This window comes from Pinus tabuliformis, chromosome 6, assembly GCF_031772625.1.
Source record: "Pinus tabuliformis cultivar Carrire ecotype Pingquan chromosome 6, CPIR1, whole genome shotgun sequence".
NCBI lineage: Eukaryota > Viridiplantae > Streptophyta > Pinopsida > Pinales > Pinaceae > Pinus > Pinus tabuliformis.
In genome coordinates this window covers 1,333,894,359-1,333,913,486 of record NC_142292.1, presented here as the reverse complement: position 1 = coordinate 1,333,913,486, position 19,128 = coordinate 1,333,894,359, and the positions used below count along the sequence as shown (strand labels likewise).

Below are 19,128 nucleotides of genomic sequence, written 5' to 3'. Positions count from 1 at the left end.
AGAGAGAGCAAGGAGAGAGCAAGAGAGAGCAAGGAGAGAGTGAGGAGAAAGGAGAAAGCAAGAGAGAGCAAGGAGCAAGGAGCAAGGAGCAAGAGAAAGCAAGGAGCAAGGGGAGATTGGACGCCAAAGAGGTAGGCTCTACAATATTGAATAGAGTGTCTAGCAATTTTTTTTTTTTAATGTTTATTAAATTATTCCTAAATAAATAAATAATTTTTTCTCTATTTTCCATTCCCATTCCCATTCCATCTTTTAAAATTTTGCAGACTCAAAACTTCAAATTTCAAACATCATGGTTATATTTTTTGGCATCTTCTTCTTCTTGGTTCCTTTTTTGGTTATTATGGTGCTGGAGAGTAGAAAAAGGAGGGTTGAAATTGAAAATGAAGAAGGGGATGAAGAAGGGGGACATAGTGGATTTGATGAAAACCCTGGTGAGGAGGAGCTGGAGGAGAGTGAACATGAGTCAGCTCAAAAAATTAAACAAGACCAAACCCCATTGTGGAAATATGTTAACATGCCTGAAGCGGGGAAAGGGGATGGAACCATTAAATTTCATTGCCCCCATTGCAACAATAATTACACAGGTTCATACACCCGTGGCAAAAAACACCTCTGCGGGAAAATGCCATGGGATGGAGATAAAAAAATAGGAATCAAAACTTGTATAGGTGTGTTGACAGCAGATAGAGCCAAATACATAAGGGAAGAGGAGGAAGCCCAATACAAATCTAAAAAATCAAAGGGTTTCTTTGAACCAAGCTCACAATCACATGCACAAAGAACTCCTTCAGGATCCTCCCAAGGCAATGGATATGGAGGCACAGGGTCACCATGTTTAAGGTGTAGAACCATATCAGATTTCCTTGATGAAGGGTGTAGGAATGATGTGGATTCAAAAGTTTACAGGTTTCTCTATGCATGTGGGATACCATTCAATGTTCTTCGCTCACCTTATTGGCACGAAATGGTTTCTGCCATAAATGATGCCCCTAAAGGATACAAGAGCCCTGGGTATGACAAGGCAAGAACTGTTGGACTTGATCATGAAAAAGCAAAAATATCACATTCTTTGAATAGAATGACAAGTTCTTGGACTGACCATGGGGTGTCCATTGTATTTGATGGATGGACAAATGTAAAAGGCAAGCCATTGATAAATGTTTTTTCTGTGTCTGTTAGTGGTGCCATCTTTCTTTCAGCATATGATTACTCAGACAAGTTCAAGACCGCGAGGACTAGATTTGGTAGCTATTACCTCACCTTCAGGCGCCTTTTGAAGGTAAGACAGTCATTGGCTAGCATGGTATGAAGTCCACGCTGGCAGGGATTAAAGGAAAGGGCTACAAATGCAGCTGACAGGCAAAGTTTTGAACAGGTGGAGGAGGCCGCTCTTGATGGTATGTTTTGGGCACGTGTGAGGCAAGTATTGGATTTCACCAAGCCCATTTATCACATGATTCGGTTTGCAGATACAAATAAGCCAGTGATTGGCGAGGTGTATGAGCAGATGTATATCATGTTGGGATAAAAAAAAGATATTGTTCGTAACAATGATTCCAACTTGTACAAACTGATTCACGATTGTGTGTGTACGGTGGGATAAACTTAATGTTCCACTACATTGCTTGGCGTATATCCTTACGCCAAAATACTACTCTACATCTTGGTTGGGCCAACCTGCACCAGGGGGTGGGGTTAGGGCCAAACCCCATATAGATGAAGAGGTATCTACAGGATATTTGGAAGCATTAGAAAAGTTGATACCTAACAGGGAGGAATGTGCTAGTGTGCGTCTTGAAATAGGCAGATACTTCAGTTGCACTGGTTTGTTTGGTACCTTTCATGCAATGGAAGATAGAGACAGATTTGATGCTCTCACATGGTGGGAATCATATGGCGGCCATGGACTTTTGCCAAAATTGGCAAAAAAAGTTCTCTCACAGGTTGTAAATACTTCTTCTGCAGAGAGGTGTTGGAGCACCTATAGCTTCATACATAATGTGAAAAGTAATAGACTTAATGAAAACTGGGCAGAAAGCGTGGTTTATTTGCACTACAACTTGAGGTTGTTGAGTCATTACTGTGATCGTGCTTATGAGGATCCAACATATAAAATTTGGGACAACCACCCAGAGGATGATAATTTGGAGGATGGCACTATACATATTGAAGAACTGGTAGCGGAATTTATGAGAGAGGAAGATGAAGCAACAACCATGCCACCTCCACCATCCAGTAGCAGTGCTCGAGTTCCGAGTCTTGTTCCTTTGCTGTCGCCGCCTCCATCTACACCCTCATGTGGAGGGCATGTGCCTTCTGGTTCTGGTCGTCGGTCTGTGCCGGAGACTCCTAGAAGACCACCATGACCTGCTCATACATTAGATACTTCTCATGGCAAGGGCCACATGTAGTAGTAGATAATAGATTTACAGTTTACTTGTCTTTTCTAGTTTCTATTATTTTTCATAACTGTTGAGTCTTGACTCTTTCATATCATAATGATATTTTTTGTAAACAATATATGACTGTGACAATTTAAGTTTGAAGTTTGAAGTTGGAAATTATAACTCATTGATAATGATTCTGAATTATGAATATGATGCTTCGTGAAAGTTGTTTCATTTCATTTCATATTTCATTTTATAACATTTCATTTCATGTTAGATATTATTTCTTGTAATGGTTAAACTTAGCTTACAAGTACAACTTTGGTGATCAATGATGATAAATGTTATATATTGAATTTTCAATTTTGAAAGCTTGAAGTTGAAACTTTGAGATTGATGAATCATGAATCATGATTCACGACTATGAGACTCAATATGTTGTATGTTACTAACTTGTGGACGTGGTTGATGAAGAATCACGATTATAACTTCTAGACGATTGATGTTATATGGTTGATGGTTCAATGATCAATCTATGTTTTTTTATGTTTTTTATATCTAATTCATCCTTCTACATGTTTTTGTTGACATATATGTATCAAAATATAAAAAATATAAAATATATATATTATATAAAAATCGCTCCGGGATTTGCTCCCAAACCGGGAGCTTTTGAAAATGTCGCTCCCACTCCTGTTTTCGCTCCCGCTCCCAAATAACACTGATGCTACCCCTCACCTTAAGAGTTTTATATGGGTCATTAGTTGACCTTGCTTGTGCTCTTGCAATTAACAGAGACATTGTCCTTGAATATGTTTTTCATTAATGAGTAGAGTAGATATTTTGTCTTGAACAAAGGGACAAGATTCTCCTCTATGGCCAATAGTCATTGGAGGTATGGTCTGAAAGTTGCCAAAAGGATCTGTTGCAGGTTATGGTGTAGTGACCATTGTGTTTCGTTGAGTGGGTTGCCCAAAAGGTGCTCTGCCAAAAATTGTTGTTAATACGCCACCAAAACCATCAAATTTAAGAGATTGATCTCTTGTATCCCTTATTGGATGATATCACTGTTGAGAAACCAAGTGTTAGAAGATAATGATTGATTTCTGTTAACTTGATAATTACTTGTAAATGTTTGTTGGCTTCTTATTACTTATATTATCTTCTTCATCAAGTAATTATACAAATGTGCAAAACATAAAGATCATAAAGAGACAAAGAACACCATAAATTAGGCTCCAAGCTAGGGAAAATCCCCACAAGGGGGAAAACCCAACAATCCTTCTTATAGAATTAGATCAAAATGAGATATCCAAGACCGAAGACCAAGACCAAAACTTCCTCAAAGAACCCAAGTCAACCCTCCTCCAAGTCACCTCCAATCTAGTCAAAGTCAACGAAAGTAAATGCTGGTCAAACGCTTTGAAATTTGGTCAAATCATAGAATTTTCAGATCTGCAGTGAAGGACGAATTTCAGACTCGTAATTTTCGCGAAGATGCCATAGAACCTTCACATGTGTGAGCAAAAACAAGCTAGAAAACCCAAATTTTATCTCTCCTTTGACTTTGGCTCTTCTTCTTGATTAGGCACAAAAATCGATGATGTTTGTGTTGAGTGAATGAATGGCACCAATAGATCGAGTTGACTCTTATATATCGCGCTCCAGGAGGGTCGAATAACTGCCACATAGGCCGACTTGGTCTTGTGTTGACTCTTTGACAAAAAATAATAATTATTTTTCTTTTCTTTGAAAAAATCCAAATGGGACTTGAGTCAAATACATTCCTTTTGACTCAATTGACTTTATAATCATGAAGAACATGCTTTGACCAGAAAATAAAATAATAATAATGAATATAACAAATAAGTCAATGATAAAAATTATATTTTATTACAAGATGGAGACTGACACTAGTTACATTTTTCAACAGTCCCTCTTAACTAGGTAGGGAGGTATTCATAATGACACAACAAGATACTCTTAAGTTGAAATATTCATATAAAAAAGGATTCAGATTGATAAGCATCAATGATGATTATATCTTCAAGCCAACATTGTGAAAATAGCAAGGCCTTGACTAACACGCTTTATCTCTCCACTAGATCCGAGCATAGTGCTGGGAGGCATAAATTTGGACACCACCGCCTCTCAAGGCACATACCCCACCCTGGTGTTCACCAAGTATGTCCTCAGAAGACCATTTCCTAATCTACTATCACAATACTTGACCCTGAGAAATGTCGGTCCTCGGGACTATTCTTATCTCATATCAATGTACTTGACTTTTGGTGATTAGTCCTGGTCATGTTGAGAATTCAATAGGGCAATAAGTATGTTAATTCTCTTTAACCTGATAAATGTTTGTGTTACCTTTTTCCTTATTAGCTTTGTTCCTTATTATTAGAGTGTGAGATACATCACACAACTACCAAAACAATAAGAACAGTGACACAATATATAGGATGCAAGCTAGGGCCAAATCCCCTCCTCTTGAGGGGAAAACCCTTAAATATCTTCTCTTCTTATAGATCTTTCAATTGACGAATACCATGATCTAGTGACTGATGCAAATACCCTCCAAGATCAAGATCAACTCGGCCTCCCACTGCAAGGACTTCGACCTCCTACTGTAGATCCAAAATTCTGTCTCCTGGCAACTGTTGCTACTCCTCTTAGAGACTTCGATCTCCTTCGTATAGCCTTCTCTTCCCTTCACTTGCCTTTTCTTGAGACTTAGGGCTAGTGAGACACCCTAAGTGACCTTCGCTTGCCTTCCCTTCTCTCTTTCTTCCAAGATCGAACCAGAGATAGTCCCAACGCAGAAACCCTAACTTTGACTTTCACAAGAGAGAGAGAACTAGCCCAAGCACTTCAACTTCTTCGACTTCCTCTTCGTTCCTTCTTCTTCGACCTTTCTTCTTCCTCTTCTTCACATAGAATGAGATGAGTGAGTGTGTCTAATGGAGGACGAGTTCCTCTCTATATATAGGCTCCTTTCAAGGGTAGACGTGGCTCTTCATGTAGGCTGAGTTGATCTTGGAGGTATTTCAACACTTTAAAGACAAAATATCTTTTTGTTTACAAGTTACAATTTGCCCATAGGGTCTTCAATATATGACAATGACTCTTAAACCTAGGACAAACCCTAAAAGCACTCAATGGGTGCTTGACCTATAAATAAAAGAACTTGAGCATGAAACCCATTCTCCAATAATAATAATCTCTTTTCATTTTATTATTTACAAGAGTACATTTCATACTTATGAAGACCGAACCTAATTACACATTTTTCAACACTCCCTCTTAACTAGGGAGTTATTCATAAGAGGTACATGGTCATTCTCAATCTGAAGAGATTTAATAAAAAGAGTCGGATTCATAACCCATCTGTCTAGTATCATATAAACCAACATTATTACATAGCAAGGCCTTGACTAACAACTCCACATGATCAGGGCACAATGCTGGCAAGACCAATGATTTATTGACACCATAATCATTGTCTCTCAAGGTACACACTCCACCCAGGTGTTCACTGAGTATGACCTTCCTTTGGACTATTCTTATCTTGGATAGCTAGTCAGGAGACAACAATTACGGAACAGAGAGAAGGGATCAGCCACTGGAGATCAGTGCTGAGGCAAGAGAGACAGATGCAGGGCATTTCAAGTAGATGCAGAGGCAGTAGGAGACTGTGCAGTCACCAGAGGGCCTGTGTGGGTGACACAGAGAGGCCAAGACTGACGCAGTCAAGCAGGGGTTGACGCAGTCAAGCAGGGGCTGACACAGTCAAGTAGAGGCTGACGTAGAGTGTTTAGGAGCCACACAGAGGTCAGCGAAGTTGACGCTAGGACTAGGAGAAGCGCTGGAGAATTTTTCTCTTTGTGGGTAAGCCAGTTTGGCACCTTGTTGTACTAAAGAATTGCTGAATAATAAAATTCCTCCTTTCCTGCACTGGTTTTCGCACATTGGGTTTTTCTGGGGACTATTGTCCAAAATATATGTGTCAATGTGTTGATTCTTGTACATGTTTTTGTTTCTATATTACGATGTGATATCTGCAGCATAATTTATTTTAATGTTTATTGAAGGAATTTCATAAATAACTTATTGAAGAATAAGTAGGAAAAGTAAATCAGATGTTGCAGTGATAGAATTTCACATGGTATCAAAGCGAGTAATCAGAGACAGGAAGGGAAAATTAGTTATGGGTAGAGACCACGGTGCAGAGGCATCCACGTCAGGGGATTCACACATATTTTTAGAAGATTGCACAAGAGAAAGAGACTTCGATTTCTCTATGTTGGCTTCCAGGCTGGAAGAAGAAGTGTCTTGTAGGACTAGTTCTGCATCATCAGAAGTGTGGTATATAGACAATGGAGCCTCGTGGCATATGACGGGAATTAGGGAATGTTTCTTAGAATATCGAGAAGAGAAGATGAATTTTCATATCACCATGGGGAACAAGGCAAAGTGTACTCCAGTAGGGAAGGGTACCATAGTTTTTCAAACAGAATTGGGAGAACGGTTCCGTGCTACAAATGTGTTGCATGTACCAGGATTGGGGATGAACTTACTTTCTGTGTCACAACTTCAAGGCAAGGGCTATGACGTCTACTTCATCAAGAAGAAGGTATACATCAAACACCCGAGTTGGAAAAAGAAAGTGCAGATTGGGATCAAAACTAACAGGTTGTATAGATTACAACTAGAATCACCAATGGCACTAATAGGCAGTCATGGAGACAAGGACTTGAATGAACAATGGCACAGAAAAGTGGGTCATTTGCACCATAGAGCTCTGAGAATTCTCAGGAGCACTGTAACAAGAGTTTCGGATCTGAGTACGAAACGAGATGATGTATGCAGAGGATGCGCTCTAGGAAAGTATGCCAAGGCAGCATATCCTAGAAGCAAACACAGGGCCAAGAGTGTACTAGGATTGATACACTTAGATATCTGCGTACCTATGTTTGTCAAAGCTCTCAGTGGTGCCGAGTATTTGTTATGAAACCAGCTCACAAAAAGATAGAAAAGATAGATAAACACCTTAGAAATAAGCCTCTTCGAGGGGGCAACCTCCTTTACATTACACAAATGAACGATTCTTGGATGATACAAATGAAAAGACCTCCTTTCTATATATAGGAGTCTATGTGGTCATAATACAATCATAGCCGACATAACAATAATAATGTAACTGTACAATAATAATAATAGTGGGCTTCTATGGGGCACAATAATAACAATATGGGGACTACATGGGAACAACAATATAATAAGGGGGTTGCACTAATAACAATAAGGGGTTAGACTAGTAGTATAGGGACCTAACATGCCCCTCTCCTTCAAAAAGTGTTGTCCTCAATGCTTGAGTAGTTCTGGATATTTTTGTATAAAATTCTTGTCCTCCCATGTGGAATATTTAACGGGTAAGTTCTTCCACTTCATGAGATACTCTGAAATTGATCGACTTCGTAGTTGTTGGGTTCTTGTTTCTGTGACTGCTCCAGGTTCCAATATGACTTTTCCTTCTTCGTTAAGTTTTGGCAATATTGTTTGAACTGGGATCTTCTACAACTTTTGAATGAGTTCCCACCCTGCTTTGGCATTCTTCCATTCATCACTTGATTCGTTTATCGAATTTGGTTGGATAATTATACCAACCTCTAGCATTTATGCAACCATACGTTTAATTTCACTCTTTTGGGCATATGGATATCTGTAAGGCCTGATGTTTCATTCGTTTCTACACCAAAGTGGCATTATCCTTCAAAAGTTGGAGAACTTCTTGTTGATGCTCGATGTGATCTTTCACTGCTTGAACCTTTTTATTCTCGATATGTCCTTTTATCTTGAGAGTTTGAGGAGTGGTAATTTCTGCCAATGCATTACAAGATATGGTCGAATTCATTTTTTGATGCTCGATGTGATCTTTCACTTCTCGAACATTTTTCTTGTTGATATGTCCTTCTATCTTGAGAGTTTGAGGACTGGTAATTCTTGTTAATGGTTTACAAGATATGGTCGAATTCATTTCTTCTTTCTCTGGGTTTGGTTCCTAGTGTATATCCTCTTCTTTTGACGTTTCTTGATCCTTTTCTTCCTCCGCTTCACAATCTATGTAAAATAATTTCTTCTCAACACACTTATGACCTTTAGTGTATTTTCTATCACAACTGTAACAAAGCCCTTTTTCTCTTTTTTCTTCCAATTGTTATGGTGTAAACCTTGTAGGTTGTGGAGGGGCTAGGAGAAGAAACACTTCTATATTTATCGTTGTTAGTGGTAGGATTCTTTGTTTCCATAATTCCGCTTTCAATTTTTCTTGCCAACCTGAATGCCTTCTCCAATGAATCAGGTTACCAAAGACGAACCTCATGTTGAATGTTATCCTTTAAAGTCTCTATGAAGACAACAATCCTTTGCTTCTCTGGAATATCATTTTCCCTTATATTCAATTTTTGGAAGTCCTCAATGTGCTCTGCCATTGAACTCTTTTGTTTGAAATTTATCAATTGGTTAAAGAAGGTGTTTCTCTTTGTATCTTCATAATGTGCTATCATTTCCTCTGTGAAAATTGACTAGGTGACAAGTGGTTTACGAGAACAAAACCCTCTATACCATACACACTGATTTGGTTCTAAATATAAAGATGCAATATGTACCTTTTGTAACAGTTGTACCTCATATAGATCAAAATATTTCACCATATGTAGTATCCATGTTACGGGATCTTTGCCATCAAACTTCCTCATATCTATATTTGGAATATGATGGATCTTCAATCCAACATTAGATTCTATGAAATCATGATTAACATTACTTTTGTTCTCATCATGAGTTTCCTCTACTACCTTTTCACCATTAGGAGGCCTTTCTTGTAGTAGCTTTGTCCCACCTTCCTTCAAACCTTCCATGTCTTTCTTCAAATCTTCCATGTCTTTCTTCCAATATGCTTTCATACCATCGATATCAACTTCCATGGCATAGATAAAACTATTTATCCTAGTTTCAATCTCATTCTTCAAATCATCCATCCATTTTTGCTTACTAGGTGTTTCTATTTTCTTGATTTGAGTCATTCTTTTTCTTGCTTTTAGCAGATCAATTTTGAATATGTTGTATCTCTGAAATTTCCAATATCCAAGTTTTGAAATTGCGACCTGCAGTAGCCCTTCGCGTCCTCTTTCCAATGCCATCAGTCTGATCGAAATTGGATTCTCCAAGAAAGAGTTATGCTCAATCTCCCAAGATGACCTGCTTATATACTTGTTCAGTAGAGCGAACTTGTACGACGTGCCACGCGTCACTATTTCGACCTTAGGTTCGGAAACGGATACCCAACAAACTACAGTCTGTCTACTTTCTGTCACCTTCTATGAAATTTGAATTCGATGCTTAGAGAGAGAGTTACGACGATTTTCCCAAGTCACCTGTTCGGATGTAATTCGGGAGCTTGCAGAAACCCTAAATGTCTTGGACTGTATCTTCGAAAATATAGTGAAAAAAGATATGAAATTCGGGCTCGTGCTTCACCAAGTTTGCGGCTCAAATGGGTTTTAAATTTTTAATTTAAGAGTCTGAAACTTCGTAGAAAAGTAATTATAGCGAAAATGCCACGATCACCTGTTTGAGATGGAATTCTGGAGCTTGTAATAACCCTAAATTCCTCAGATCAGATCTCCAAAAATATAGCGAGACAAGATCTAAAATTCGGACCCGAGGTGCAGTGAGATTTCTTCTCAAATGGGTTTCTATTTTAGCTTCTTAAACATCGCAGAAAAAACGTTATAGCGAAAATGTCACGATGACCTGTTTGGAGTAGCGAAACCCTAGAATCCAAAGCTTTGAAACCTCCTTTACATTACACAAATGAACAGTTCTTGGATGATACAAATGACAAGACCTCCTTTCTATAGATAGGAGTATAAGGGGTCATAATATAATCAGAGCCGAAATAACAATAATAATGTAAGGGCACAATAATAACAATAGTGGGCTTCTATGGGGCACAATAATAACAATATGGGGACTACATGGGCACACCAATATAATAAGGGGGTTGCACTAATAACAATAAGGGGTTACACTAGTAATATAAGGACCTAACAATATTTCCTTACCTTCATGGACGACCACTCAAGGAAAACTTGGATTTATTTTCTGAAAACCAAGGACGAGGTTTTCTGTCGATTCAAAGAGTTCAAGGCTTTGGTGGAGAATCTGACTGGGAAGAAAATAAAATTTTTGAGCTCAGATAATGGTGGAGAGTATGTCGATAAGGACTTCACTGATTTTTGCGCTAAGGAGGGCATCAGAAGAGAGTGGACAACTCCCTACAATCTGGAGCAGAATGGGGTAGTAGAAAGAAAGAACATGACTATTGTAGAAGTAGCTAGGGCCATGATGTATGATCAGGGTATGCCGAAATTCCTGTGGGCGGAAGCATGCAACACATTAGTCTATCTTCAGAATAGGACTCGTCATTAGCGTTGGGCAAGATTACTCCAGAGAAAGTTTTCATAGGGAAGTTCATTTCAGGGTATTTGGGAGTGTAACATATTGCCGCATACTAGAGGAAAAGAGGAAGAAGATGGATCAAACTGCGGAAAAGGGATATCTGGTGGGATATAGTGAGAATGCTAAGGCACACAGAATCTACCTTCCAGGGAGCAGGAAGGTACTAGTTCGACGAGATGTAAAGTTCATGGAGGACAAGGCTTTCAGAAAATCTCGTGAGATGCCTTCCAAGGAGCAATCAAAAGAGGAGTTGTTGGTTAGGCCTCTTCAACCAATGAAAGTAAAAAAGTATTCCTTGGGTCAGGAAGGTTCTCAGGATGAGGAGGAGGAGCTAATGAAGCACCTGTTGGCAGAGGAAGAACTAGCAGGGAATTTCGTCAAATTCTGCGAGATGCAAAGGACTTCATCAGTGCACCAAGAAACAATAAGAGGGAGCGAAAATAGTCAGATAGATATTAGGCATTAGTAGCTCAGGATGGGGAGCCTGCGAGTTTCAAGGAGGCAACTCAACATCAAGTTTGGCTAGACGCGATGGTAGAGTAGTACAACTCCATAATGGTGAACGATGTCTAGGAGGTAGTGCCAAGGCCTCAAGATAGATCAGTGGTAGGTTCGAGATGGATCTACAAGATCAAATACGCTGCAGACGACAGTGTTGAGAAATATAAGGCCAGGTTTGTGGCTAAGGGGTATGTTCAAAATGAAGGAATTGACTATGAGGAGACCTTCGCCCTGGTGGCCAGGTATATGTTTATTAGGACCGTGATATCTCTTGCAGCTTAGATGGGATGGGAGATGCATCAGATGGATGTCAAAATGACTTTTCTGAAGGTGGTGATAGAAGAAGAGGTATACATTGAACAACCTGAGGGCTTTGAGACACATGAGAAGAAGTCTCATGTATGCAGGTTGAAGAAAGCCTTGTATGGGTTGAAACAGGCACCTAGAGCATGGTATGGTTGAATCGATGGCTACTTGCAGAAGATGGAATTTGTCAAGAGTGACGCAAATCCAAATCTCTATTATCTGGTTGTAGAGACTGAGCCGCTAATATTAGTATTGTATGTAGATGATCTCTTTTTGACAAGATCATCCAGGCTCATCGAGGACTGCAAGAAGAATCTAGCCACAAAATTTGATATGAAGGATTTGGAACGAATGCATTATTTCCTAGGGGAAGTTTGGCAGTGTTAAAATTGAAAACTAGGGCAAAACATCATGTGGGTCATCTTATTCATGGCTGATAATATTTTTATTAGATTCCTCTCGTCGAGAGGTGTAGGATTGATATAAAGATCATCCGATTCCGATAAGTATAAATGGAGATATGAATTTATTTTGATTATGGAATTATTATCAAGTCGACCTACAACTCATGTAGGCTCAGAAGCCCAACGGTCGCATCTATTCAAACACCAACATTGTGTATAAATACAGGAAGACTTTTCCTCATTTGGACTCACTCATCTCATCACATCTCTCTCTCTCTCTACTGCGCAGAAAAGGGTCTCTCCCTCACACACGTGAAGCCGAAAGCTGCTGAAACTGAAGCTGCAACTGCAGAAGTAAAGATTGACCTGCGTGGACTAGAAGATCTCCTCATCTGAACTGTGCTGTAGGTTCATCTGAACCTCCTCTAAAAGCCGCAACTTTTGGTGGTGGAATCAAGTCAATCTGACGGACGGTTTGCAAGATATCGACTGCCCTAGTTTGAAGCCAGAAGTTGCCGAAATTGAAGCTGTAATTGCAGAAGTAAAGTTTGACCTTTGTGGACTAGAAGATCTCCTCATCTGAATTGCGTTGTAGGTTCATCTGAACCTCCTCTGGAAGCCGCAACTTTTGGTGGTGGAATCAAGCCGATCCGACGGTCGGTTTGTGAGATATCGTCTGCCCTAGTTTGATGATGAAGCCGCTAATACTGATACTGCTAATCTAGGGTTTGCTACTATTGATATGAATTAGATTTATTGTACTATTTCTCTCTGCTGAATTATTGAAGATAAAAGAAGATTTGATCAAAGGGTTTCCCCACACATTGTGGGGTTTGTCCCTGGCTAGCCGCCACATCTTGTGTGTCGTCTTGGCTTGTTTTCTGTCGATCGTTTAATGTTCTATGTGCACTTTACTTTATGTACATGTGATTGCTAATATGTGGAATATAATAAGGAAAAGAAGTAAACTATTATACGCTTAGAACATACCATAACCTAACATGGTATCGGAGCTGAGGTGAACACAAAGCCCGAGCAAGAACGATGGTGTCCTCAACACTTTTTCCTGCCGAAGACAAGCTTCATGAGAAAGATGACTATCATGGATGGAAGATGTCTATCGATCTAACCCTTGAGGATCAAGGAGTGTTGGATCATGTGAGAGGAAATATTGTTGAGCCTCCATCAAATGCACCTCATGCTGCCAAGAACAAATGGAAGAACAGAGAAATTAAAGCGAAGAAGATCATCCGGGACTCTATCAACAAGCACTTGGTGGCCTACATCTCTGAACTAGACACCTCCAAGGAAATCTAAGATAGACTGGTGAGTTTATTTAAAGTTAATGATGCAAATCAAGTTTTGTTTCTTGGAAATAAGCTGAGGGAAATCAAGAAGGGTAAAGATGAGAGTATGCAAGCATACTTCTTAAGAATATCGAGATCAAGAACGATCTCCTATCTATTGGGGAGACTATTACTGATAGAGAAATGGCACTCACAACTCTTGGAGGATTACCATCTGTTGGGTCCCTATAATACTAGTGATTACCCATTACTATTGTAGTTGTACCCCTTATTAATATTGTTGTGCCCCTATTATCCCCATATTGTTATTACTGTGCCCTATAGAATCCCTCTATTGTTATTTTTGTGGCTTTATATTATTATTGTTAGGTCGGCTGGGTTATATTGTGACTCCTTAGACTCCTATATATAGAAAGGAGGTTTTGTCATTTGAATCATCCAAGAATTGTTCATTTATGTAATGTAAAGGAGGTTGCCCCCTCGAAGAGGCTGAATTCTAAGGCGTTGATCTATCTTTTCTATCTTTTTCTTGAGTTGGTTTCATAACATTTGGTATCAGAGCTTTGGATTCTATGGTTTCGCTGCTCCAAACAGGTCATCGTGGAATTTTTGATATAACTTTTTTTCTGCAACGTTTCAGAAGTTGCAAAAAAAACCCATTTGAGAAGAAATCGCGCTGAACCTTGCGTCCGAATTTCAGAGCTGTTCACGCTATATTTGCGGAGATATGATCTGAGGAAGTTGGTCTTTTTGCAGACTCCTGAATTACATTCCAAACAGGTGACCTGGGGAAAAGCGTCATAACTTTCTCTCTGGGGATTGGATTGAAATTTTGTAAGAAGGTATCGAAAGAGGACGGACTGTAGTTTCTTGTATGCATTTTTCAGATCCAAAGGTCGAAACAATGACTTGTGGCACGTTGTACAAGTTCGCTCTACTGAATTAGTCTATAACAAGAGAAAGAAGGTAGCGAATAAGGAAGAGCACGAAGAAGACTTGGTTTTGGGCTATTTCTCTCTCATACGTGCAAAGGAAGGCTAGGTTTTCTGCAGCAGGTCTAGGGTTTTCCTGTACAAGTTCAATCTTGAAGAAGAGAAGGCAAGAAGGTTAAGCAACGGTCACAAGAAGCCATCCTCAAGCTCCAAAAGTCAAAGAAAGCCAAGCGAAGGTCTAAGGAAGTCTTGGGAGGCAAAAAGAAGCTCACACGTGTGGCAGCAACAACTGCAGGAGGGCCGAAATTTCAGGTCTGTAGTGGAGGCCAAAATTCTGCAATTGGAGGACAAAGTTGTGCTACTGGAAGAGATTTGACTGGGTTTGACTTGGACAAGGAAAGCACATCATCCGGAAAGGTTGGACTTGGTATTGTAGGGTATTGGGGTCTAAATGTCTTGGAATTCGTCAATTGAAGAATCTATAAGGAAGAGAAGAGATTTGCGATTTTTCCTCTCAAGTGGAGAGGTTTTGGCCCTGGCTTGCAACTCTTCTTGTTTTTTGGTAGTTGTTTGATGATACACAAACATAATAATAATAAGTGAAGATAATAAGTAAAATAAGTAAAAAGACATCACAAATAGTTATCAAAGAAAGGGAAATCACTCTAATCATTGCCCTTTAGATTTCTCCCTTGGTGATTAACCCATAGGTAACATTACAGTTTGCAACCGTAATTGAGCCTCAAGAACTTGTGGTTTAATCCATGTTTTTATGCTTTTCATAACTAATTCATTATTCTACATGCTTTTGTTGACATATATGCATCCAAATATATAAAAATATATATTATATAAAATTTGCTGCCGTCTCGAAAGCTTATGAAAAATTGTCATTCTCCTCCCGCTTCCGTTTTCATTCCCCGCTTCTGCTCGGTCTTCCAAGAAGCCTTGCTCATAATTGCTTTGTTGTCATAAATAGTCTTCAAAGGCCTTGCGTTGCCACAGACAAGCCCTAGAAAGGTTCCATTGTCTCAGGAAGCGACTTGATATTAACCCATTGCTCCCAAAATTGTCTCAGAGGGTAGGCTGCCTCAAATATTGCCCTAGATGGCCTCCACTAGCTCAGATGGAGGTCTAGTGCTGATTCGTTACTCCACAAAAGACTTAGACTGCGTCACTACCCTAGATTTTAGCCACAAAAACCTCAAAATAGATGAAAGATGCTACAGAGTGTCACTTCAGGCCAAATAATCCACAAAAATATCCCCTTGCTTGTGGAAAACCAAAGGAAAGATGCCTCAGAAAATTATGCCAAACATAATAGAGAGAAGGATTGGCTAGGGTGCAGTCTTTCACCACCAAAACCATTCAGAAATAAAGGGGTCTTAAAAACCTCAGGAGCCTCAGCTCACAAAACAGAAATATCGAATAACCATATCAATAATCCATAATGCATGCCCCCACAATGGCGCCTCTCCCTTATATAGTTTTCCTTTGGGGTTTTCCCTCTTAACTTCAAATTAAAATAATCTTTAAGTTTCCCTCCAAAACCCCCTTTTAAAATTAAATAATTAATGTTACTTTATAAAAATGGGCTTTTCCACCCTAAGTAACATTAAACCACAATTCCCTTATAAATTAGACTATGACCTGCGGGAATTAGAGAGGTTACTAAGTCCTCTTAGACTTCATTTCGTAAGGGACGTTACAAAGGACAACACCATAATTTTGAGTAAACTCATCCTATCCAGGGTGCTGCTCAACCAAGGCAAGGAAACCATGAAAGTCATCAAAATATCCACTAGGAGGCTAACCCATCAATAAAATGTATGCAATATGAACAGAGAACCACCATATATCTTAATCCACCCAAGGATGAATGTTCTCTAATAGTGCAGCACCCCAAGCTAAGCACATGTACCTGTAGCCCATCGAATGCTCCATCAGTTTCATTCTGCAACTCAGAAGCCCCACCATATATCATAATCAACTCAAGGATGAGTGTTCTCTAATTAAAAACTGATACTACAATACTCCAAGCTAAGCACATGTACCCCTTGCCCATCAAATGCTCCATCAGTGTCATCCTGTAAACCTATGACATGTGATGAAATCACAAATGTTGTGATAAAAATCACAAGGGTAGGGTCTCATACAATACGAGGGATAACATGACAGATTGACTTAAATATCTGCAGCAGAGTATAGCAGAGTGTACATTCTGAAGAAGAAAAATGGAACCAGCATATGTTAGATATGAACATATTTCTAAATCAAACTCTACTAAGTATCACAAATTACTATGAGAACAAATGAGCTAGAAATAAGGTTAAAATTGCTATAGAACCACACCTATTAAGAGATAATTTCTGCTTGAAAACACCCTGGAAGAAGTTCCGTACAGGCTTCCATAGACAAATATTTGTTATCTGTTCATCACTCCAACTGCATATGAAGAGGTTACTGAAAATGCTATGGAATTTTCTCTATAATAGTTCTGTATTATGATAAACTTGGATGTGGATGTTCGATAATGAAAATTTTTCCTCAAGTAGAAGTTCTTTTGTCGTGCATTGAATATTATTAAAGAAATGAGGAATGAGGAAAATTTGTAGATGTGTGCGTTGACATGAAATCTTTACTGCTTGGTTGGATTTGTATCAGGCGAAATGCATCATTGAAGCTGAAGAAAAGTATCAACTCCTGTTAAATCAACTGGATCCTTCTCTGGTCGCTCAATACCAAAAGCGTTGTGAAGAAGCAACAAAAGAAGGTAAACTTGATTTCTATTTAGGTATGGATTTTCCTTAGTTCTATTAGATCTATTTTCAAATGATTGCTATAATCTGCTAAGCACATATTTTATGCCTGATTTTCCTCGACCTAAAGTTATGTTATCAAAAATATTTCTTAGCTGATGAAATTATTTTTGATGAATGCTTCAATCCATATGCCTATGTTACATGAGTTATGAAGCTAAATTGATAAACTTATGGATGATGTTTTCCTTGATGGATTTAGGGGGAAAGGTATCTGCACATTCCTTGGGATCATGGACCATTCCTGCTGTAATTTCAGATGAGGAATGTTATAGATCACGGTTACAAGGTTCAAATTAGGTTGTGAACAACATCAAATGGACCTTAATGGAATCTTCATCTGCAGCATTAACCTTACAGTGCAATTGTTTATATTGAACTTATATTAAAATATTTTAAATAGCTAAAGAGTATGGTTGAATTGATTTTCATAAAGTTAGACCTCTCAAATGACATAGAAGTAAGACAAAACAATACAAAGCTTCAGAAAATATATAGAAACATGTGAAAACTGAAAACCATTTTTAGTGGTTTGATTCTCTTTTTCCTTATGCTTATCGAGCTTGTAAGTTCCCTTTTTGCACAAATTACAAATTCTTGCTGGTTACAAATGCCTGTTGGGAGTCAATGGATGAAGCTTTATGATCTGCACATTATTTTATGAGGAATACTAAAAAAACAAGTGTTCACCATCTTTATTCTCATGTCTATATTCTTGTTTTCCTGTTTACTTTTTATTTTTTTATTTCTTCTTTTGCATTTTCCTGCACATGAGAGTCTTGGAGTTGAGAAGCCAAGTCCAAAGAAGTGAAATACATGTCATTCCCAAACAATAAAGGTTGTCATGAACTCAGGGAAGAGGGATGGCATTATTGCTAAATTATTGAGATAGCAGAAATTCACACAAAATCAAGGATCCTCATGAGGCTTCCTAACCAATAGAGGCTTTGAAGTTCAAGGGCTCACAGACGACTAAGTAACACCTTCGTGCAACATGTTGGAGAGGAATGGTCAGTGTGGATATGTCGAAACTTGAAATACATTAGCCGTTGGACAACCTTGTTAGCCAGGAACAAAAGTGACACAAGGGAAATCAAAACAGAAGAGGCACTTGTCAAAACATCTATAAACTACACAAAGGAAAAAAGGGTAACAACTTCATCAGTCTAGAGGCAACTGTAGCATCTGATGAGGAAAATCATAAGATGCTCTGTATTTGCATAAAGAATCACAACCCAATTTAACAGGAAATTGATGTTTAGTTACACATAAGAAGTAACAACAAAATTGTTATGAACAAAGTTCATAAACACAGCAGAATATTCAAAAGATCTGAAATATATAAGTATCTATGATAAGAAAAATATATTTATATAAGAATGTACAAAAGATATGAGATGATTGAATTGTTACAAATGAGGGCCTACTTATATACCTAGGTAGGTGCCTTTTCATGAATGGTTGTCTTTAGAGGCATGTCTCTTCTATACAAATCACTAATATATATATAACATTTCCTTCCTCTTTAGAAAGATTTGTCCTCAAAGCTTATAGGTGACAAGGTACGTCCTCTTGTTTCTTTGTCTTGTAATCTATTCACAACTTTCGGAAATCTTTGAGTTGTCGTCTTTGATGATACAAAATGATAGGATCCTTGGAGTGATAAATAAAATGGTCAAACTGAGAAAGGATTTGACCATCCTAAATTAATCTTATGTGGAATCTTGCGGTTATTGGATACTTCGTGTGAATTTTTATCACAAGACCAAATTGCACTAACATTAGTAGTCTTCCAAACATAAGCTCTTTGTTTATGATTTGAGTGATACATATATGCGCACTGATTGTGTTGTCTGCTCTTGTGATTTAGATGTCAATAAGTAGTTCTTATGATCTCATTTCCCCTTAAATTGTTTGTGTCTTTTTCTTGATTTACTTGAAGT

The 19,128-nt window shown here is 38.6% G+C and overlaps 1 protein-coding gene across 2 annotated transcripts in view; it reads left to right on the top strand.

The window, feature by feature from the left end:
- The window catches only part of LOC149263519 (ATP synthase subunit B), a 372,029-nt gene extending 354,146 nt beyond the window's left edge, over nt 1-17,883 (top strand). For both annotated transcript variants that reach the window (XM_089426453.1, XM_089426451.1), the window contains 2 exons: nt 17,031-17,139; nt 17,388-17,883. In XM_089426453.1, coding sequence (XP_089282579.1) covers nt 17,031-17,139; nt 17,388-17,485 — 207 coding nt within the window. In that variant the 3' untranslated portion in view covers nt 17,486-17,883. The remainder of the gene's footprint in view (nt 1-17,030; nt 17,140-17,387) is intronic.
- The last annotated feature ends 1,245 nt before the right edge of the window (nt 17,884-19,128 follow it).